The sequence below is a fragment of the Crinia signifera genome, chromosome 7 (genome assembly GCF_055691185.1).
Source record: "Crinia signifera chromosome 7, ASM5569118v1, whole genome shotgun sequence".
Lineage (NCBI taxonomy): Eukaryota > Metazoa > Chordata > Amphibia > Anura > Myobatrachidae > Crinia > Crinia signifera.
The window spans coordinates 8,235,995-8,260,449 of record NC_139223.1 but is presented as its reverse complement, the minus strand read 5'-3'; the positions used below and the strand labels follow the sequence as shown (position 1 = coordinate 8,260,449).

The window sequence follows — 24,455 nt, the reverse complement described above, 5'->3', positions numbered from 1 at the left end:
ACAGGAGACGACTATGCCACGCGGTTTTATATCGCACACATACGATCATTGATACTAAGCAACTATTCAATGCGTAAAATACCCATAGCAGGCAGTTATAGCAGGCACCCACCGCAGTCAGCCATAGCAGGCACCCACAGCAGGCAGCCATAGCAAGCACCCACAGCAGGCACCCATAGCAGGCAGCCATAGCAGGCACCCATAGCAAGAAGCCATAGCAGGCACCCATAGCAGGCACCCACAGCAGGCAGCCATAGCAGGCACCCACAGCAGGCACCCATAGCAGACAGTGACAGCAGGCACCCATAGCAGGCAGCCATAGCTAGCAGGCACCCATAGCAGGCAGCCATAGCAGGCACCCATAGCAGACACCCATAGCAGGCAGCCCTAGCTAGCAGGCACCCACAGCAGGCAGCCATAGCAGGACACCATAGAAGGAAAGCGCCGGCTGCATTTTAAATGTTACACTGGCTGCGAGTGAGTCAGACTGGCAGCCAATCAGGAGCTTCCACTGCAGCAGTTTCTGATTGATTGCCGATCGCCATTCTCCAATTGTCTCTTGTCTGGCGCTGGCAAATTCAAAATGCTACCATCAGTGTCCCTCTATGGTGGTGCACTCCAATCTACTCCACTGCCATGTGGCCCCCCTCGCGGACCAGGTTCCCCCCTGATGGCTGCACTATCCCCCATATTGTAATCTCATCTTACTGACCTGTTTCTATGTAATGTGTGGTATAGGACTTGTTTTATGTAACCGACGCTGGTTCTTCAGGTATGCCCCCCATACCGGGTACTAAAACACAAAACCGCATCGTCAGAACTATTATTAATTCACAAATAACAAATAAGATCAATCGGTTTGCCAGTAATTAGTGTAATCACTGTTAGGTGAAATTAGTGACACGTCTGATGAGTTACATGACCTAATGTTTTGCAGGGAGACGGAGAGTCATCGTTCTGGTTGATGACGTGGTTAATGACGATGAGGAGGTGATGAGCCGCATTTTGAGAGAACAACCATCAATTGCTGAGCGGGCCGGGTTGCTGACGGTCTTCAATAAAGACGAGATATCATCATTCATTGAGTTTGCTGGTGGCAGTGGCCACACTAGGACTAGGCAGAAGATAGAAAGGATAAGATCACAGATCAGACAAGGTAAGTACACTGCAGACGCACAGCTGAGCCTTACTTACTGTAGCTAACCTGAGGCAGCCTATACATCACCCCCCTACATAACTTCCATAATACGAACATTCCTGTATAATATTAGCACCTGGGAATACGCAGCAGGTGGGAGACCAGCAATGTACCGGCAGGGTATACGCAGCAGGTGGGAGACCGGCAATGTTCCGGCAGGGAATACGCTGCAGGTGGGAGACCGGCAATGTACCGTCAGGGAATACGTAGCAGGTGGGAGACTGGCAATGTACTGGCAGGGTATACGTAGCAGGTGGGAGACTGGCAATGTACTGGCAGGGAATACGTAGAAGGTGGGAGACCGGCAATGTACCGGCAGGGAATACGTAGCAGGTGGGAGACCAGCAATGTACCGACAGGGAATACGCAGCAGGTCGGAGACCGGCAATGTACCAGCAGGGAATACGTAGCAGGTGGGAGACCGGCAATGTACCAGCAGGGAATACGTAGCAGGTGGGAGACCGGCAATGTTCCGGCAGGGAATACGCAGCAGGTGGGAGACCGGCAATGTTCCGGCAGGGAATACGCAGCAGGTGGGAGACCGGCAATGTACCAGCAGGGAATACACAGCAGGTGGGAGACCGGCAATGTACCGTCAGGGAATACGTAGCAGGTGGGAGACTGGCAATGTACTGGCAGGGTATACGTAGCAGGTGGGAGACCGGCAATGTACCAGCAGGGAATACGCAGCAGGTGGGAGACTGGCAATGTACTGGCAGGGAATACGTAGAAGGTGGGAGACCGGCAATGTACCGGCAGGGAATACGTAGCAGGTGGGAGACCAGCAATGTACCGACAGGGAATACGCAGCAGGTCGGAGACCGGCAATGTACCAGCAGGGAATACGTAGCAGGTGGGAGACCGGCAATGTACCAGCAGGGAATACGCAGCAGGTGGGAGACTGGCAATGTACCAGCAGGGAATACGCAGCAGGTGGGAGACCGGCAATGTACCAGCAGGGAATACGTAGCAGGTGGGAGACTGGCAATGTACCGGCAGCGAATACGTAGCAGGTGGGAGACCGGCAATGTACCGGCAGGGAATACGCAGCAGGTGGGAGACCGGCAATGTACCGGCAGGGAATACGCAAGCAGGTGGGAGACGCAATGTACCGACAAGGAATACGCAAGCAGGTGGGAGACCGGTAATGTACCGTCAGGGAATACGTAGCAGGTGGGAGACCGGCAATATACCGGCAGGGAATATGCAAGCAGGTGGGAGACCGGCAATGTACCAGCAGGGAATACGTAGCATGTGGGAGACCGGCAATGTACCGGCAGGGAATACGTAGCAGGTGGGAGACCAGCAATGTACCGGCAGAGAAAACGTAGCAGGAGGGAGACCGGTAATGTACCGTCACGGAATACGTAGCAGGTGGGAGACCGGCAATATACCGGCAGGGAATATGCAGCAGGTGGGAGACCAGCAATGTACCAGCATGGACCCCCCCCCTCTGCCAACACACCCCCCCCCCCCCCCCCGGACACCCATGACCCCCCTTCCCGCAATTCGCAGCCCCCCCGCGCCCCCCCTCCCGCGATTCCAACCCCCCCCAGCGGACCCCCGCGACCCCGCTCCCGCATCTCACGTACCCCCGTGAGAATGGGGGATCCTGTACCGCCACAAGCAGGTGCCACCCCTAGGTGGGAAATCCGGCCCTAGCTGCCGCGCTGCAGGTTCCCCCACTGCCAGAAGTGTCCCCACGGTCCTCTGCACCAGCCCCACAACTTTTATCAATGTCTTGCCCACATACCACTATTATACAGCCCCCTGCTCTCATGCACCCTCACTCCCTCCCAATGGGAGGAGACGCTCACCCACTGCCGGGAGCTGCATACTGTCCCCCACCCTCCTCCAGTTAAAGGGATTCCCATCGACCATCAATGATTTCAAATCATCAATGGTTTATGGCCGATGTTGAATACTTTTGCCATCGATGTGCGAGGACCAGATGGTTTCCCTAGTTTCAATTTTTTTTGTGGTGCCGGGACACGAAGCATAGCTCAGCTCCCCCCCACATCCGACAGTCCCGCCACCGAGTTCTGATCCCACGGCCTATTCAGTCAGATATAATGGATGACCATCGATAGCAACAACAATCGATGGTTATGCAAGTAATATTTTACTTTTATTGGCAGGGTGCAAAATCGCCATCAATGCCAACCATCGATGGCGTCTGCACCAATGCCTATCCCTACTCTGCAACAGGCAAAAACCTTTACTACCCCTCATGCCCACACACCACTATCACTGCCCTGCCTCCTGTTCTCCTGCCCCGTAACTTCCGCCAGTGGGGACCCGCTCACCCTGTGTTGCCCACATTCCCCTATCATGCTTTACCACCCAGCATCCTGCTCTCATGCACCCTAACTCCCACCCAGTAGGAGGAGACAGACTCAGGGCCACCATCCTGTACTCCTGTGCTGCCACGCTGGACCCTCACCCACTGGCAGAAGCTGCACAGTGTCCCCCACCCTCCTCTTTACTCCCCCTTATGCCCACACACCCCTATCACTACCCAGCCTCCTGTTTTCCTGTGTTGTGACCTCCACCAGTGGGGAACCGCTGACCCAAAAACACCCTACTATACTATTGCACACACCTAAACAACCGCTTTTTAATTAAACAAAACAATACACGCCCCCTTCCACATCATATGCTCTCTATTTAACACATTTCACCTATAACTCAAGTTGCAATACATGACAGGGTATTGTCTAATCGCTGTGCCCAACTACCCCCCACAAATGACATAACTCTCTTGTTGGATAAAATTGGCCACAGCAGCCATCTTTATTGAAACAATACAATTTTAAACAATAATCCAAAAACATTCCCACGGAAGGTGGTCCCCGAGGCCCTCAATAAATATATATCCACACCTCTAAGCACTTCCAGGAGCTCTTACCCCCAGCCGATAGCGATTGGCTCGAGGGCACCAATTGTACACACCCAGTGCTCATTAATTAACCTCACCCAGGGGAGTCCAGCCCCCTCATGGGGCCCTCCCCGCCGCATAATTAAGCCTCAATGCCACCAACCTCGAGGACCCCCCTCCGCACAGGCCACTGTGACAAAAAGACATCCTATCAAATATTCTACCTAAACTATAAAAAATATGGAAGGGTGGGTGGGAGCTGTTGAGAAAATCTCCCAGTGACCCCTATTTCCTGCCTGAACCCTGCTTATAAACCCCTCCAACACCCCGTTAAGCCCCTCCCCCTATGACCCTCTCCTTAAGCACTCCTCCTATGACTAACTGCTAGTCAGCTCCCTACAAACCCTGTCAGGGGAGCCTACCCCCAGGCTTTGCCTCCAGTCCGGCTCCTACATGACAGGGTATTGTCTAATCGCTGTGCCCAACTACCCCCCACAAATGACATAACTCTCCTGTTGGATAAAATTGGCCACAGCAGCCATCTTTATTGAAACAATACAATTTTAAACAATAATCCAAAAACATTCCCACGGAAGGTGGTCCCCGAGGCCCTCAATAAATATATATCCACACCTCTAAGCACTTCCAGGAGCTCTTACCCCCAGCCGATAGCGATTGGCTCGAGGGCACCAATTGTACACACCCAGTGCTCATTAATTAACCTCACCCAGGGGAGTCCAGCCCCCTCATGGGGCCCTCCCCACCGCATAATTAAGCCTCAATGCCACCAACCTCGAGGACCCCCCTCCGCCACAAAGCACGAGGTTAAACCCTTAACCCCGTGCGCCCCCCCCCACATCCGGAACGCTGTTTCTATTCCCTCTTGTAGTCCCAAAGACCAAACATCTATCCCCACAGCATTCAGGTGCACACCGTCACCTCTCCAAAATGCCCCGGCACCAGACTCAAGTTCCCTGTGCCTCACCACAACAGCCCCGTTCCTGGCCATAAAACGCCCAATCGCCCTGTTAACTTTAATCCGTGCCTTATTGAGCTTGTCAGCCGACCTCGCATCCCTCCAATAATGGCGTGGCACGATGTCTGACCAAACCGTGATTAATTCCGGAAACATTGCCCATAACCGTAGGAGATCAAACTTGATATCCCGTATCAACTCCCTAAATGGTCTGCTCCCAAGGTCATTCCCGCCCACATGCAGAACTAATATGTCGGGAACCCTATCGAGCCGAACAAAACGGTGAAATTCCTGCAGCACTCCACTCCACACCATACCGCGTTTTCCCAGCCAGCGAACCACTGCCTCCTCTCTATCCAAACCCAGCTGGCGGCCGTTCGGTCTGACATCAGCCCGTAAAGCTCCCCAAAAGACATATGAATGTCCTAAAATCCAAATCAGGCACGGAGGCTGCCCTAAAACAGAGAAAACACAGTCAACCTCAACAATCCCCTAAACGAACATAAGACCGAAAGCGAGACGATTCCCACCGCCCAATACGCTTAATCAACTCATCCCCAAATCCCATTCTAGCAGCCTCAGTTGCGGCCCCAATGCGGAAAGAGTGACCCGCATAATCCTCCCCCTTGAGGCCCAACGTCCGCAGGACTGCTCTAAACACACTTGTGAACTGGAATCGTGATAAAAAGGATCCATTCGCATGCATCAGCAAAGGATCCCTTTCCCTGCCCACTCTGACCTCCTTAAATATCCTCAGCCGTGCCACCGGGCACATATCTGAGCCTGGTACAGAGAAGAGAACTACCTTCTTCCCCCTCCCTAACTGATCCGTCTTAGACCTCCTCACCACTAGCTCCACCCTATCCGAGTATAAATCCACATCCTCTCCTAACAAACCTCCCGGCCTGGACACGCTTGGACTCACGAGCTCCCCAATCCGCAGTGCCCCGAAGAAGGCAAGCGAAAAAGCTACCCCAAACAACCTTTCCTCGAAATTGGAACTACAGACCTCCCCTAACTTCATGCCCATATTCTGTAACAACTGGAAAGACACCGGCCTTCTCTGATCCTGTACGACATGACCTCTCCTCCAACCTTTTAAAGCCTGCGCAATCAGGAAATTCTTAGTGACGTCAGGCCTGCCGCCTGCACGAAACCCAAAAGCCAAGCCCGCCATGCAGCGCGTGATTTTTGCCACTGACCAACCAATCTCCTTACAATGGCCTATATATAGCAAGACAGCCAACTCGTCATCATCCTCCTTCAGACCTACTACCTCACGCCATTCTAACCAGCTCCGCCATTCCTGATTGTATGCCGACCATGTATTCGGGGCCAAGGATTCCCTGATGAGCTGATCGACTACCCGTCCAGCAGAGCCCAGAGCCGACTCGGGAACCCGGTCCCCTCCCTGTCCGCCTCTGGTGCCAACTCCCGAAAACGCTCCCACTGTGAACGAGATAAAGCATCCGCAATGCCGTTAGAGACACCGGGAACGTGCCTAGCCACAACCCACAAATTCAAAGCCAGACATTCCAATACTAACTGTTGCAAAATAGTGACCACTGGCGGTGAAGATGCCGACAATTGGTTAATAGCCATGACAACCCCCAAATTGTCGCAGTGAAAACAAATCTTCCTATTGCGGAATAGCTCCCCCCAAACAACTACTGCTACCAAGATAGGAAACAACTCCAACAATGCCAAGTTTTTAACCATGCCTCTCTGCACCCAAGACTCCGGCCACCGGCCTACACACCAATGTCCCTGGCAATATGCCCCGAACCCACCACTCCCGGCCGCGTCTGTGAAAAGGTCTAACTCAGTAGCGACGCATGTGTCTGACATCCACAAAGCTCTGCCGTTAAAAGCTTCCAAAAAAGTTGCCCACACCCGCAAGTCCCCTTTCAACTCACTACCTAACCTGACAAAATGATGAGGAAGAACCACCCCTGCTGTCGCTGCTGCCAGCCTCCTGCTGAAAATGCGGCCCATAGGCATAATGCGACACGCAAAATTCAATTTGCCCAGCAAGGATTGCAATTCCCGCAATCTAATCTTCTTCAACAGCAATGCCCTCCCTACCTCGGCCTTCAAACCCAGCAATTTTTCCTCGGGCAAGCGGCACTCCATATTCTCGGTATCAATGACAATACCCAAAAAACTGATCACAGTCGCAGGGCCCTCCGTCTTACCTGGAGCAAGCGGGACCCCAAAGTCTGCCGACACCCTTTCAACAGTCCTCAACAATAAGTCACATACTCCGGTCCCCCCAGGACCAATACATAAGAAGTCATCTAGGTAATGAATAACTGAACTACACCCAGAGACATCCTTAACCACCCACTCCAAAAAAGAACTAAAGGCCTCAAAATAAGCACATGACAAAGAACAACCCATCGGTAAACAACGATCAACAAAAAATTCCCCGTCCCAACAACAACCCAACAAACGCAAACTGGTTGGGTGAACCGGCAGCAAACGGAATGCCGATTCAATATCAGTCTTTGCCAATCTGGCCCCTTTCCCAAACCGCTTCACCCACTGAACAGCCGCATCAAACGATGTATAAACCACCGAGCAGATGTCAGGGTCAATGCCATCATTGACCGACGCCCCTTTTGGAAAAGATAAATGGTGTATAAGACGAAACTTGTTCGCCTCCTTTTTTGGCACCACCCCCAATGGAGAGACTATCAAATCTGGCCATGGTGCCGACCCAAAAGGTCCAGCCATACGACCCAGCTGCACCTCCTTACGCAGTTTATCCTACACCACCTCTGGATGCTCCCTTGCAGACTTCAAATTCCTCCTCAAGCCCCCTGAAACCTGCACGTCGGAAGGTATCTTAAAACCTTCCCTAAACCCCTCCTCCAACAACACGGCTGTCTGCTGGTCAGGATACCTACGCAGATAGCCCAGCATCCTTTCCAGCCGAACCGGTGTCTCCCCCTTTTGAATTACCGTCCCGTGACTTCCCTCTGAAGCATTTATTTGCACCATGGGTCCCTCCACACGAGGAACATTCATGTTTGAATTTGCATTTTGCCCCAAAACGACATGACCCGTCATTAAAGGCAAAGCAGAGTCCCTTCTGCATGGCCGTCCCATTTGTGGCCTCCCTCGGCCCCCCCCCCCGTCCCCACGAAAGGGCTGCCCACTTTTTGTGGGAGCCGTCACCTTTAACCATAAAGCAATATCCTTATGGTCCCAACGTATGTTAGGGCGAACAGCCTTCCTCTGCCTAAACTGCTCATCGTACCTGAGCCAAGCCAAGCCCCCATACACACGGTATGCCTCTCCTATCGCATCCATGTAACAAAACAAGCCTGAACAATTGTCAGGTGCCTTCTCCTCAATCACACTAGCTAAAATAGCAAATGCTTGGCGCCAGTTCGTGAATGACCGCGGTATCAGCCGATACCGCCGCCGTTCCTCCTCCTCCTTCTTCTCCTCCTTAAGGGGCCTATCCAGATTAAAACGCTCTAAAGGGAGCAATGAAAATATATCAACGTATTCCCCTTTCCAAATCTTCTCCCTCACCTCCTGCTTCAGGTGGGCCCCCAATGGCCCCTCAAAGCATACATACACCTCCCCTTTTGCAGTGTCACTGAGCCTTCCACTCTCCTCCTGCGTCCCAACACTGCCCCCTTCTGCCCCTGCACTACTGCTACTTTGCTCACCGCCGGATACCGGCACCCCGCTGCTCACCGGCACCCCACTGCTAACCGGCACCCCACTGCTAACCGGCACCCCACTGCTAACCGGCACACTATTACTGACTGGCACACTAATGCTAGCTGGTGTGCCCGCATTCTGCGGCACCCATGCTGCCGCCGGGGACGGCCCCGCCCCCTGCCGCAAACCCACCAACCAATCTGCAAAACCACTCAATAATTCAGTAAAACCTCTACTCATTTCCCCTCGGAGGGCTAACCATCCCCCCCCCCTGACTCTGCGCTAAAGCATTAACAGACATAGAGACAGACTCACCAGGCTGCCTGGGGGCTGTGAACCCAGCAGCCGCAGGTCCAGTGTCCTGACGAACTCCAGCCAATGAGGAAGGACCAGGTATTTCTCCATCATCTGCTGACGCTGCCATCTCTCTTCTCCTGTCATCCCGACCCTCAGGTACAGCACCAGCCGGCGTGACCTCGTTGGAGGCGGAGCCAGCTGTGCGCCTCTCGCTCCGTGTACCAGGCCTGCGGTCCTCAGCCTGTACTTCTGCCCCCCTGGCACGACTCACCCCGCGCTGGGCAGCAGCATGCCCCGCATGCCCCACCGCACCAGGTCCAGTACCACGCAACGCCGGATCTTCTTGCACGTGGGGGGGATCCCCCCCGCGCGGAGGGTTCCGCCTGCTGGTTGGATTCCTCCCAGACCTGGTCCTGCGGGCGGAAGGTGCCCGGCCCGCAGCCTGGCCTGGAGGGTCCCTAACGGGGCTCCGTGAACGGCGCTGAACCCTGGGGGACACAGATGGGCTAAAGCGCTCCGGAGGCCTGGACCTCCGAGGCCGTGCACCCGCTGGAGCAGCCTCCTGCGTTGCTGCTCCCAGTCCCCCCAGCAGACCTGACATCTGCTGCTGCAGCCACTCAGTCCCTCTGGTGCCAGCTGCCTCCCTGAGGGCAGCAAGCGCAGCGGATACCTCCGCATCAGCGTTGCCTGGGGAAGCCATGGGAGATGCCATGCTGCTTAGCTGTTGAGAAAATCTCCCAGTGACCCCTATTTCCTGCCTGAACCCTGCTTATAAACCCCTCCAACACCCCGTTAAGCCCCTCCCCCTATGACCCTCTCCTTAAGCACTCCTCCTATGACTAACTGCTAGTCAGCTCCCTACAAACCCTGTCAGGGGAGCCTACCCCCAGGCTTTGCCTCCAGTCCGGCTCCTACAGGCATCTGTCATACAATTCTAACCATATTTCTCACAATACAAACGTTCACAAATTAAGGGGGCGGAGCCCTTATGTCGGTGTGCAGAGCGCCCATAGGGCGCGATGAATCACCTAGTGTATTATTATGTGTTATACATTGTCAGTAGTGTAGTTGTAGGCAAAGTCACGGTACATGTACTGTATATGATGTAGCACATGTATTATATTATGTATTAGTATGTGTTATACATTGTCAGTAGTGTAGGGAAGTCATGGTACATGTACTGTATATGATGTAGCACATGTATTATATTATGTATTAGTATGTGTTATACATTGTCAGTAGTGTAGGGAAGTCATGGTACATGTACTGTATATGATGTAGCACATGTATTATATTATGTATTAGTATGTGTTATACATTGTCAGTAGTGTAGGGAAGTCACGGTACATGTATATGATGTAGCACATGTATTATATTATGTATTAGTATGTGTTATACATTGTCAGTAGTGTAGTGAAGTCATGGTACATGTATATGATGTAGCACATGTATTATATTATGTATTAGTATGTGTTATACATTGTCAGTAGTGTAGTTGTAGGCAAAGTCATGGTACATGTACTGTATATGATGTAGCACATGTAATATACTAGGAGACCTTACAGAAGCTTCATTTTGTTTTGCAGCACAACCATACAATTGGGTAAGTAACTGATAGTGTGAGTCTGCAATGTGTGTGTTGTAATACAGTGTGTGTGTGTGTGTGTGTGTGTGATGCAGTGTGTAATGGAATTTGCAGTAGGGTGACTCAACACCGCACGGTAAGCACCGGTGCTTCGCGCTTACTGAGCATCTAATGATCTCTCACCTAAATGTCAGTCTGACTCTGCGCTAACTATTATTTCCATCGTGTCCGCCAAAGAGGGGGCTGGTGCTGATGTCCTGTGATGTCAGACACCCGCCCCCGGCAGACATCAGCCCGCCCACATTCCCATAAAGTGCTGGGCGTTGCCCAACGCAAATACGTGCAAGCGTAATTGGTTCTTGTAGTGAACACACAGCGGCCCTTATTCAGATCTGATCGCAGTACACATTTATTTGGAAAATGTGCACTGCAGGTGGGGCAGATGTAACATGTGCAGAGAGAGTTAGATTTGGGTGAGTTATTTTGTTTCTGTGTAGGGTAAATACTGACTGCATTATTTTTACACTGCAATTTAGACTTCAGTTTCAACACACCCCACCCAAATCTAACTCTCTCTCTGCACATGTTACATCTGCCTCACCTGCAGTACACATGGTTTCCCCCATTTTCCAAACAAATTTGTACTGCAATCAGATCTGAATGAGGGTCAGTGTGTGGAGTGAAGCACACAATTGGTTCTTGGAGTGAATACACAGGGGACCGATTGAACCTGAATTACTGTAGGCCCAACCTGTAAGGTGTGTAATGTAATGTAATGCAGTGTGTGTGATATGTAATGCAGTGTGTGCGATATGTAATGCAGTGTGTGCGATATGTAATGCAGTGTGTGCGATATGTAATGCAGTGTGTGTGATATGTAATGCAGTGTGCGCGCTATGTAATGCCGTGTGTGCGATATATAATGCAGTGTGTGCGATATGTAATGCAGTGTGTGCGATATGTAATGCAGTGTGTGCGATATATAATGCAGTGTGTGCGATATGTAATGCAGTGTGTGCGATATATAATGCAGTGTGTGCGATATGTATTGCAGTGTGTGCGATATATAATGCAGTGTGTGCGATATGTATTGCAGTGTGAGAGCTATGTAATGCAGTGTGTGCGATATGTAATGCAGTGTGTGCGATATATAATGCAGTGTGTGCGATATATAATGCAGTGTGTGTGATATGTAATGCAGTGTGTGCGATATGTAATGCAGTGTGTGCGATATGTAATGCAGTGTGTGCGATATGTAATGCAGTGTGTGCAATATATAATCCAGTGTGTGCGCTATGTAATGCCGTGTGTGCGATATATAATGCAGTGTGTGCGATATGTAATGCAGTGTGTGCGATATGTAATGCAGTGTGTGCGATATATAATGCAGTGTGTGCGATATGTAATGCAGTGTGTGCGATATATAATGCAGTGTGTGCGATATGTATTGCAATGTGTGCGATATATAATGCAGTGTGTGCGATATGTATTGCAGTGTGAGAGCTATGTAATGCAGTGTGTGCGATATGTAATGCAGTGTGTGCGATATGTAATGCAGTGTGTGCGATATGTAATGCAGTGTGTGCGATATGTAATGCAGTGTGTGCGATATATAATGCAGTGTGTGCGATATATAATGCAGTGTTTGCGATATATAATGCAGTGTGTGTGATATGTAATGCAGTGTGTGCGATATGTAATGCAGTGTGTGCGATATATAATGCAGTGTGTGCGATATATAATCCAGTGTGTGCGATATGTAATGCAGTGTGTGCGATATGTAATGCAGTGTGTGCGATATGTAATGCAGTGTGTGTGATATTTAATGCAGTGTGTGCGATATGTAATGCAGTGTGTGTGATATGTAATGCAGTGTGTGCGATATGTAATGCAGTGAGTGTTATGTAATGCAGTGTGTGCGATATGTAATGCAGTGAGTGTTATGTAATGCAGTGTGTCCGATATGTAATGCAGTGTGTGCGCTATGTAATGCAGTGTGTGCGATATGTAATGCAGTGTGTGCGATATGTAATGCAGTGTGCGCGATATGTAATGCAGTGTGTGCGATATGTAATGCAGTGTGTGCAATATGTAATGCAGTGTGTGCGATATATAATGCAGTGTGTGCGATATATAATGCAGTGTGTGATATGTAATGCTGTGTGTGCGATATGTAATGCGGTGTGTGCGATATGTAATGCAGTGTGTGCGATATATAATGCAGTGTGTGCGATATATAATGCAGTGTGTGATATGTAATGCAGTGAGTGTTATGTAATGCAGTGTGTGCGATATGTAATGCAGTGTGTGCGATATGTAATGCAGTGATTGTTATGTAATGCAGTGTGTGCGATATGTAATGCAGTGTGTGCGATATGTAATGCAGTGTGTGTGTGTGTGTGCGATATGTAATGCAGTGTGTGTGTGTGTGTGTGTGTGTGTGTGTGTGTGTGCGATATGTAATGCAGTGAGTGTTATGTAATGCAGTGTGTGCGATATGTAATGCAGTGTGTGCGATATGTAATGCAGTGTGTGTGTGTGTGTGTGTGTGATATGTAATGCAGTGTGTGTGTGTGTGCGATATGTAATGCAGTGTGTGTGTGTGTGTGTGTGTGTGTGTGCGATATGTAATGCAGTGTGTGTGTGTGTGTGTGTGTGTGTGTGCGATATGTAATGCAGTGAGTGTTATGTAATGCAGTGTGTGCGATATGTAATGCAGTGTGTGCGATATGTAATGCAGTGTGTGTGTGTGTGTGTGATATGTAATGCAGTGTGTGTGTGTGCGATATGTAATGCATTGTGTGTGTAATGTACAGATGGAGCCACCTTTGCTCATCCGCGGGCGCGGCATGTCTTTCCGTCTCAGTGCGCTGTTTGCTTCGTGTATGATATGTAATACAATGTGCAGTGTGTGTTTTGTAATGCAGTGTGTGATATCTAATACAATGTGCAGTGTGTGATATGTAATACCATATTCAGTGTTTGTTATATAGTGCAGTGTGTAATATGTAATATAATATGCAGTGCCTGTGTGTTGTGTAATGCAGTGTGTTATATGTAATACAATGGGCAGTGTGTGTTGTGTAATGCAGTGTTTTATTTGTAATACAATGTGTAGTGTGTGTTGTGTCATGCAGTGTGTAATATGTAATACAATGTGCCGTGTGTGTTGAGTAATGCAGTGTGTGATATGTAATACAATGTGCCGTGTGTGTTGTGTCATGCAGTGTGTGATATGTAATACAATGTGCCGTGTGTGTTGAGTAATGCAGTGTGTGATATGTAATACAATGTACAATGTGTCATATGTAATACAATATGAAGTGTGTGTTGTGTCATGCAGTGTGTTTTGTGTAAAGCAGTGTGTGATATGTAATACAATGGGCAGTGTGTGTTGTGTAAAGCAGTGTGTGATATGTAATACAATGTGCAGTGTGTGCTGAGTAATACAGTGTGTGATATGTAATACAATGTGCAGTGTGTGCTGAGTAATACAGTGTGTGATATGTAATACAATGTGCAGTGTGTGCTGAGTAATGCAGTGCGTGATATGTTATACAATGTACAGTGTGTCATATGTAATACAATATGCAGTGTGTTTTGTGTAAAACAGTGTGCGATATGTAAAAAAGGTTACCAGTATATCCCCTTAGCGCTGATTGTAAGTGAGTTTCTTATTCTCTTATTGGTTGCCCAAAAAAAAGGAAAAACAGAAAAAAAGACACAATAGTGTGATACAATTTTCACAATACTGATAACAATAATATGGGTGATTGTATCACACTATTGTGTCTTTTTTTCTGTTTTTCCTTTTTTTTGGGCAACCAATAAGAGAATAAGAAACTCACTTACAATCAGCGCTAAGGGGATATACTGGTAACCTGTTTTACATTGTTCACTTTCTGGTGTGAGTAGGTGACCCACACTTTCCCGTATATCCCTCAGCGAAGGTTTAGCGCAACAGTTCATCCCACTACCTCTACTTTGGAAGTGTGTGATATGTAATACAATGTGCAGTGTGTGTTGTGTCATGCAGTGTGTGATATGTAATACAATGTGCAGTGTGTGTTGTGTAATGCAGGGTGCGATACGTAATACAATGTGCAGTGTGTGTTGTGTAATGCAGGGTGTGATACGTAATACAATGTGCAGTGTGTGTTGTGTCATGCAGTGTGTGATATGTAATACAATGTGCAGTGTGTGTTGAGTAATGCAGCGTGTAATACGTAATACAATATGCAGTGTGTGTTGTGTCATGCAGTGTGTTTTGTGTATTGCAGTGTGTGATACGTAATACAATATGCAGTGTATGTTCTGTCATGCAGTGTGTGTTGAGTAATGCAGCGTGTGATATGTAATACAATGTGCAGTGTGTGTTGTGTCATGCAGTGTGTGTTGAGAAATGCAGTGTGTTATATGTAATACAATGTGCAGTGTGTGTTGAGTAATGCAGTGTGTGATATGTAATACAGTGTGCAGAGTGTGTTGTGTCATGCAGTGTGTGATATGTAATACAATGTGCATTGTGTGTTGTGTAATGCAGGGTGCGATACGTAATACAATGTGCAGTGTGTGTTGTGTAATGCAGGGTGTGATACGTAATACAATGTGCAGTGTGTGTTGTGTCATGCAGTGTGTGATATGTAATACAATGTGTAGTGTGTGTTGAGTAATGCAGTGTGTTTTGTGTAAAGCAGTGTGTGATATGTAATACAATGTGCAGTGTGTGTTGTGTAAAGCAGTGTGTGATATGTAATACAATGTGCAGTGTGTGTTGTGTCATGCAGTGTGTGATATGTAATACAATGTGCAGTGTGTGTTGAGTAATGCAGCGTGTGATACGTAATACAATATGCAGTGTGTGTTGTGTCATGCAGTGTGTTTTGTGTAATGCAGTGTGTGATACGTAATACAATATGCAGTGTATGTTGTGTCATGCAGTGTGTGTTGAGTAATGCAGCGTGTGATATGTAATACAATTTGCAGTGTGTGTTGTGTCATGCAGTGTGTGTTGAGTAATGCAGTGTGTTATATGTAATACAATGTGCAGTGTGTGTTGAGTAATGCAGTGTGTGATATGTAATACAGTGTGCAGAGTGTGTTGTGTCATGCAGTGTGTGTTGAGTAATGCAGCGTGTGATATGTAATACAATGTGCAGTGTGTGTTGAGTAATGCAGTGTGTGATATGTAATACAGTGTGCAGAGTGTGTTGTGTCATGCAGTGTGTGTTGAGTAATGCAGCGTGTGATATGTAATACAATGTGCAGTGTGTGTTGAGTAATGCAGTGCGTGATATGTAATACAGTGTGCAGCGTGTGTTGTGTCATGCAGTGTGTGTGTATCTTGTAAAGCATTTTAAAATGGAAAACAAACTCAGAAAAGTCCTAAATGAATATGTGTTGTGTTTCCTGTTGCTGGTAATCTGCATTTCTTATGTGAATTCCACGGGGCCAATGTAATGGGGTCCGCGATTACGGGGTATGCGGAATGCGACCGATCTTGGGTGTTTTTATTAAAGTGGCAATCATTGACACGGAAAACCCAGCCTGGTTTCTACTTGTTTATCGTTACAAATGATTGGCAATTTCACAGAACGTCCGGGATTGGCCGGCATCTCGCACCTCTGGCAAACTCCGACTAGATTACATCTGCCACCATACGTCTTCCCGGTAACTCCCTTCCTCGCTGATCTGCCCTCACGTACCACACAATGGCGGTATCGGGGATATCTATTCTGTTGGTCCCCGGCATCAGCGATATAACTGCCCGCATCATTCAGCGCTCATCTTCAGACCAGGACGACTTCTGATATAATATTTCGCTTTTCTCTTACAGACAGTTTTGTTGTCTATTGTTGCTGTCTTTGGGGTCATCCTGCTCATCATTATCATTGTGTTGGCCACAAGACACGGATAGCCGAAACCTCTCGGCCCACGTCCCACACGTGATCTTTTCACTTTTCCTTTGAATCTTGATGGAACAATGGACTCGGCGGTCACTCTGTGGGCAAACTGTGAAATAAGAATAGAAATCACATTTATTAATTGACAGCGTTTTGGGGTATACAGTATGTGAGTAACGTTTTCCAAATGAAGACTCGGGGGCTTAAATTGGGCCTTATTCTAGTTCACTCTTTCTGACAAAGTCCTTCTTAGATGGACACTGCAGGTGGGGCAGATGTAACATGTGCAGAGAGAATTAGATCGGGACCGGAGCTGACGTCACACAACTTCCCTTCCAACGCCTGGACATGCCGGCGTTTTCCCTGACACTCCCAGAAAATGGCTGGTTACCGCCCACAAATGCATCAATCGATAATCGCCTAGCCTGTGAATTTGCAGCTTGGCGATCAGGTCTGAATAACCCCCATAGTCCTAGTACACATTGAATGACAGGTTATAGAAAGAAGAAGTAGTGACGCATAATAAGTGAGCCTAAAACACAAAGGGGGAGGAGTCACGACCGTCACATTGTAAGGAATGTCAGCATAGGTGGGAATAGACTGGGGCTATAACTCGCCCACCACCTCTGTGTCCCACATGGTCCTGCTGCATGGACTGGATAAAGAGGGCGTGGCTATGCATCATGGGGGCATGTCTCAAGTCAGGGGGTGTGACTTTGCTGTACGCCATCTAAACATGCCGCCTGCGCAGAGTGTCGGTAGGTGGAGCTGCTCAACCAGCCATTCACGGGGTCTGACCAACCATCCTGATCCCCAATTGGGTGACGAGACCACAGAAATAAACTCCAGGAAACAATAAAAGTATAATCATGACGGGAGCAATCTCACAGCAACACGTCCGCACCACTGCTCTGTCGGATATGGGGTCATAGGGTGGACAATAGGAAGGTTGACATGCATCAAGGTCAACACACCTCAATGTCAACATGGGGTTATGTTGACAGGTACATAAGTTCGACACATTAGGTAGACATTGGTCAGGTTGATAGTTAAATGGCCGACATGGGTTTTTTCACTTCTTTTTATCCCGAATGTCGACACAGTCGACATGGACACTAAAAAAGTGCGCTCGCCATGCTTCACTATTTTATTTTCCCACCACACCCTACTGGATGGTAGCGCATAACATACCGCCTGACGGCACATGCCGGCTCAGAAAACAGGGAAAAACCCCATGTCGACCTTTTGACTGTTGACCTAGACACTGTCGACCTAATGCTTGTGTTGAGCTAATGACCTGTCGACCTTGACCCATGTCGACCTAGAACCATGTCGACCTATCCCCATGTCCACCTAATGGTGTTGATCCAATGCTTGTCGACCAACATACTGTAGACCAAATGACCGTATCCCTATGAGCGTTGCCCATGGTGACTGCAGACCATCAGTATATGTACTGGTCAGTCAGAGTGGTGGGGTTTGGGTTGATGTTGGCCGCTTGCTCTTGGCCACTATACGGTACTTCCGTTTTTTACTTTTTGCAATAGTTAAAGGTTACATTTAATTTAAATAAAATGAGTAACAAATTCCTGTGTCCATGTCTTTATTTTATAGACTTATGTGTTTGTTACCAGCGGAGCAAATCCTGGGCCTCCCACAGCCGTTAGGATGCGGATTAGGATGTTAGTAAATAGTAATAATGTAACGGTTCTTCACACTAGAAGATGGGATCTACCACCAATGTCATTAATGATATCAGCGATATTGTGCATACTTACTGAAGGATAATGGTATACAGTATGATATCATCTGTGACATCACCCCCCTCCCCCCCCCCCATCCACTGCTGCGTGATGCTGACCAAATAATCAATATTGAGCATTCTAGACATGACAATGAGGGGGCAAAGGGACGGTAACGATGAAAGAATGCATGCATCGAAAACGATATTTTGCATACACACTAATTGGAGGACAAAAAAAGAGAAAGGGCTGCTCTATGGGGAATGGGAAAATATAACCTTTATTGATTTATTATTAATATTCCCAAATTATTGTGTGGGAAACATGGTTGCAGTCAAAAATAGAGGTTAAAAATGTAGACATACAGTTCAAAAATATACACTCAATGTGCTCAAAGAAAGAAATGAAGTGTATTCAAATTACACAAAGATCCGATTTCAAAAATGTTTGTTATATAGTAGCCAGTGATGTAATGTCACACTTTACACAGGCCCCCTGCGAATGAAGTGGCAGATTTTTAGTGCCACCTACTGGTCTAATGTATATGGCGTTCTAATTTGTGTATTTTATTTCTTTATTCACATAGGACCTCTTCTGATTGTCAAAATATCTCTATATGACAATCAGTTGCAGGGGGGTATTTCTGTGGTGTTTTAGTATACTGTATGTCTAGGTGGGTGTATCACATGTATTTTGTGACAGGGATTATATTCTCTTCCTGTTTTTCATACAATACAATTCCACCCTGTTAAACACACTTAATTGGTGCCACTGCCTATTTTTCCTAGGCGCTATGTTCTTGCCTAGTGCCTGGGCAATCTAGTGGCACAGTATTACATTAGCATCACACAATTTAATCAGGCTAAACAAACATTTCAACGAGGATTTCATGCCAACACAAGCATTTCGCTGACTAACTCAGCTTTGTCAAGGCCTTGCTGGCAGTGTCTGGCACCACAGAGGGTATTGTATGTATAAGCGTCACCACGGGGGGCATTTTTTGTATAATCGTAACCACGGGGGCATTGTATGTATAAGCGTCCCCACGGGGGCATTGTATGTATACGCGTAACCACGGGGGTTTTGCATTGCATGTACAGTATAAGCATCACTACGGGGGGCATTGTATGTACAAACGTCACCACTCGGGGAATTGTATGTATAAGCATCACCACAGGGGGCATTGTATGTAAAAGCATCACCACGGGGGACATTGTATGTAAGCGTCACCGCGGGGGGCATTGTATATATAAGGATCACCACGGGGGCATTGTATGTATAAGCGTCACCACTCAGGGCATTGTATATATAAGCATCACTACGGGGGGCATTGTATATATAAGCATCACTACGGGGGGCATTGCATGTATAAGTGTAACCACGGGGGGGCATTGCATGTACAGTATAAGCATCACCACAGGGGGGGGGGCATTGTATGTATAAGCATCACCACGGGGGGGGGGGGGGGGGGCATTGTATGTATAAGCATCACTATGGGGGGCATTGTATGTATAAGCATCACCACAGGGGGCATTGTATGTATAAGCAGCACCATGGGGGCATTGCATGTACAGTATAAGCATCACTACGCGGGGCATTGTATGTATAAGCGTCACCACTCGGGGCGTTGTATGTAAGCGTCACCACAGGGGGCATTGTATGTATAAGCAGCCCCATGGGGACATTGTATATATAAGCATCACCACGGGGGGCATTGTATGTATAATCATCACCACGGGGGCATTATATGTATATGCAGCACCATGGGGGTATTGCATATACAATATAAGCATCACTATGGGGGGCATTGTATGTATAAGCGTCACCACTCAGGGCATTGTATGTATAAGCTTCACCACGGGGGGGCATTTTATGTATAAGCATCACCACTCAGGGCATTGTATGTATAAGCATCACTACGGGGGGGGGGGGGGGGGCACTGCATGTATAAGCATAACCACAGGGGGGCATTGTATGTATAAACGTCACCATGAGGGCATTGCATGTATAAGCATCACCACGGGGGGCATTGTATGTATAAACATCACTACGGGGGGCATTGCATGTATAAGTGTAACCACGGGGGGCATTGCATGTACAGTATAAGCATCACCACAGGGGGGGGGGCATTGTATGTATAAGCATCACCACGGTGGGGGGGGGGGCATTGTATGTATAAGCATCACTATGGGGGGCATTGTATGTATAAGCATCACCACAGGGGGCATTGTATGTATAAGCAGCACTATGGGGGCATTGCATGTACAGTATAAGCATCACTACGTGGGGCATTGTATGTATAAGCGTCACCACTCGGGGCGTTGTATGTAAGCGTCACCACAGGGGGCATTGTATGTATAAGCAGCACCATGGGGACATTGTATGTATAAGCATCACCACGGGGGCATTATATGTATATGCAGCACCATGTGGGTATTGCATATACAATATAAGCATCACTATGGGGGGCATTGTATGTATAAGCGTCACCACTCAGGGCATTGTATGTATAAGCTTCACCACGGGGGGGGGGGGGGGGCATTTTATGTATAAGCATCACCACTCGGGGCATTGTATGTATAAGCATCACTACGGGGGGGGGGGCACTGCGTGTATAAGCATAACCACGGGGGGGCATTGTATGTATAAACGTCACCATAAGGGCATTGCATGTATAAGCATCACCACGGGGGGCATTGTATGTATAAACATCACTACGGGGGGCATTGTATGTATAAGCGTTACCACGGGGGCATTGCATGTACAGTATAAGCATCACTACGGGGGGCATTGTATGTATAAGCAGCACCATGGGGGCATTGCATGTACAGTATAAGCATCACTACGGGGGGCATTGTATGTATAAGCGTAACCATGGGGCATTGTATGTATAAGCGTAGCCACGGGGGGCATTGTATGTATAAACATCACTACAGGGGGCATTGTATGTATAAGCGTTAACACAGGGGCATTGCATGTATAAGCGTTACCACGGGGGCATTGCATGTACAGTATAAGCATCACTACGGGGGGCATTGTATGTATAAGCGTAACCATGGGGCATTGTATGTATAAGCGTCACCACTCGGGGCATTGTATGTATAAGCATCACCACGGGGGGCATTGTATGTATAAACATCACTACAGGGGGCATTGTATGTATAAGCGTTAACACGGGGGCATTGTATGTATAAGCGTTACCACGGGGGCATTGCATATACAGTATAAGTATCACTACGGGGGGCATTGTATGTATAAGCGTAACCATGGGGCATTGTATGTATAAGCGTCACCACTCGGGGCATTGTATGTATAAGCATCACCACGGGGGGCATTGTATGTATAAACATCACTACAGGGGGCATTGTATGTATAAGCGTTAACACGGGGGCATTGTATGTATAAGCGTTACCACGGGGGCATTGCATGTACAGTATAAGCATCACCACGGGGGGCATTGTATGTATAAACATCACTACAGGGGGCATTGTATGTATAAGCGTTACCACGGGGGCATTGCATGTACAGTATAAGCATCACTACGGGGGGCATTGTATGTATAAGCGTCACCACTCGGGGCATTGTATGTATAAGCGTAACCATGGGGCATTGCATGTATAAGAGGCACTTATACATTTGGAGGAAGCTACTGCTCCTGGTGATAGAATCACCAGCCGCCACCAGCCGATGCTCGCGCGCTCCATTCCATAAGAGCCTTCCCCCACCTTCCTCCGATCCCATCAGCCCCCGCCGGCTCCCCCCACTCCCTGTCTGTCTCCCAGAAGCGGAGATGAGAAGGGAAACCGCTCCTCGCTGCCGTACTGCGCCGTGCTGATGGGGACGCACATGTGAAAAACCTCATGTCGACCTTTTGACTGTCGACCTTCCCCATGTCGACCCAATGCTTGCGTCGACCTAGTTACCCTGTCGACCTAACCCATGTCAACCTACAGTCACGTCGACCTTCCTGCATGTCGACCTTAATGCAAGTCGACCTAAATGCATGTCGACCTAATGCTTGTCGACGAACTTGCTGTCTACCCAATGATCCCAACCCGCACCATGCCGGATATGCCTCTAGCCATCCCGCTGCCCAGTAAGTCTCTGGTTACTCTGATGACTGGTTCCCAGTGTTACAATCATTGGATGCTGAGCCTGTTGCGATGAGTTTTGGATATTATCACGCGGCCGTACACCCCCATTCGCACAGCGAGCACCAGCAAGAGGCGAGATGTCTCTAGCGAGTCCAGACAGACAGAAAACCCGCCGCGCGCACGTCTATCGCAGATCGCATTCCATCTGTAAATCTGGGCGCAATTCACCACTGAACGATCTTTCCAATCTGTACAAATGTGTGTTACTCTGACAGAGACCGATACTGACAGACAGTCCGCCCACTTTGTGCTTACGATCCTTACCCAATTATTGTCGTTACTTAGACCTGTGCATTCATGATACCATCATTCAATAATCGCTCGATCTGCAAATTCCCTGATCAGCAATCCACTTTGAATCAGGCCCCTGCTGCAAAGTTGCATCCAAACGGCTAATGTTTGGCAATAGTTGCGCCAATACTTTGTGCTTACGCCACTGCTCATTTTCTAAAAAGTCAGATGCCCATGTGAGGCATCTATAGACAGAGCATGATCATCTAAGCCCATTTTTAGCCACGCCATCGGTGCGCCATCGGTTGTAACAACACTCACAGCAGCCCTATGGGGTCCTGTGCGAGGGCTGACTCTAGCTGTCCTCCATAACACGTGAGTCACTGAGCCTCCTTTGTATCTCCCAGGTGCTCCCACAGATGTAACGGGATACGGTCGTATTGTTGACAGCACTTAGGACGACAGTCATTGGGTCGACAGGTGGGAAGGTCAACAGGGTTCTAGGTCGACATGGGTCAAGGTCAACACGTGTCTAGGTCGACATGGGACAAGGTTGACATGGGTTTAGGTCGACATATGTGTTAGGTCGACTTGGGTTAGGTCGACATTTGGTTTTTCACTGTTTTTTGAGCCGACATGTGCGGGAGAATAGAATAGTGTGCCGAGCGCAGTGAGGCACAGTGCCCGAAGCATCGCGAGCAGAGTGAGTGATGCGAGGGGCTGTGGTTGACTTCCAACTGTGTCCGTGCCGACATTCGGGTAAAAAACTGTGAAAAAACCCATGTCGACCTAACACATATGTCAACCTAAACCCATGTCGACCTAGACCAGGGTTGCCGACCCTCCAGGAATTTGCGGGAGTCTCCCGAAAATCGGGTCCCCCCTCCCGGCCCCTGGAAGGGTGGGCAACCCTCCCGGAATCAGGGGGACCCCCACTGAGCCCCCCCGATCGCGGCATTTAAATGCCGCAATCCGCGGGTCTCAGAGGAGGGGGTGGAGCTAAAATGGCACAATCGTGTCATTTTAGCCCCTTAATGACGTCACCGTTAAGCCCCGCCCCCCAAACTCATAATGAAAGATTCTCCCGGAGAGGATTTTGTGCAAGTCGGCAACCCTGACCTAGACACCTGTCGACCTTCCCACCTGTCGACCCAACAATGTCGACCTAATGACTTTCGACCTAACTGTGGTCGATAAAACGATCCACACCCGATGTAACATGTGCAGAGAGAGTTAGATTTGGGTGTAGTGTGTACAAAGTGAGATCTATATTGCAGTGTAAGAATAGAACAGCCAGTATTTACCCTGCACAGAAACAAGATGACCCACCCAAATCTAACTCTCTCTGCACCTGTTACATCTGCCCCAACTGCAGTGCAGTTTTGTCCATCTGGAGATATTGCAGCCTTGCTAAGTACAAGGTCTGCAGCAATAGTATAGCATCACAGTCCTACTGCATACAAAGGGCCTGATTCTGATTCGCAGGCATAGCTAAAACTGTGCACTACAATGCTGCACTGCGGGGGGTAGATGTAACATCAGCAGAGAGAAGTAGATCTGGGTGGGATATAGTCACACTGGAATCCTAATTGCAGTGAAAAACTAAAGCTGTTTAGCATGTGTGGGCTACATGCAAAAGCAGCCAGTATCTACCCTGCAGAGCACTGAAACAATATAAATGTGGTGGCACCAACTGATTGCAGCATGGTGCGTTCTAGAACAAAGCTACTTGTTATTTTTTTGCTAAACTTAGAAACGTGAATCAGACATGAAGGCAGAATGTATCCCCCCCCCCCCCCCCCCCTGGGAATAG

The 24,455-nt window shown here is 48.4% G+C and overlaps 2 protein-coding genes across 4 annotated transcripts in view; one reads left to right on the top strand and one right to left on the bottom strand.

Annotated features, from left to right (window-relative positions):
* Positions 1–18,101, top strand: part of LOC146019734 (hepatitis A virus cellular receptor 2 homolog) — a 94,557-nt gene extending 76,456 nt beyond the window's left edge. For both annotated transcript variants that reach the window (XM_083152248.1, XM_083152246.1), the window contains 3 exons: positions 938–1,156; positions 10,614–10,630; positions 16,449–18,101. In XM_083152248.1, the coding sequence (XP_083008374.1) occupies positions 938–1,156; positions 10,614–10,630; positions 16,449–16,529 (317 nt within the window). In that variant the 3' untranslated portion in view covers positions 16,530–18,101. The remainder of the gene's footprint in view (positions 1–937; positions 1,157–10,613; positions 10,631–16,448) is intronic.
* LOC146019740 (uncharacterized) overlaps positions 1–24,455 on the bottom strand; it is a 781,584-nt gene that overhangs the window by 296,232 nt on the left and 460,897 nt on the right. The window lies entirely within an intron of this gene.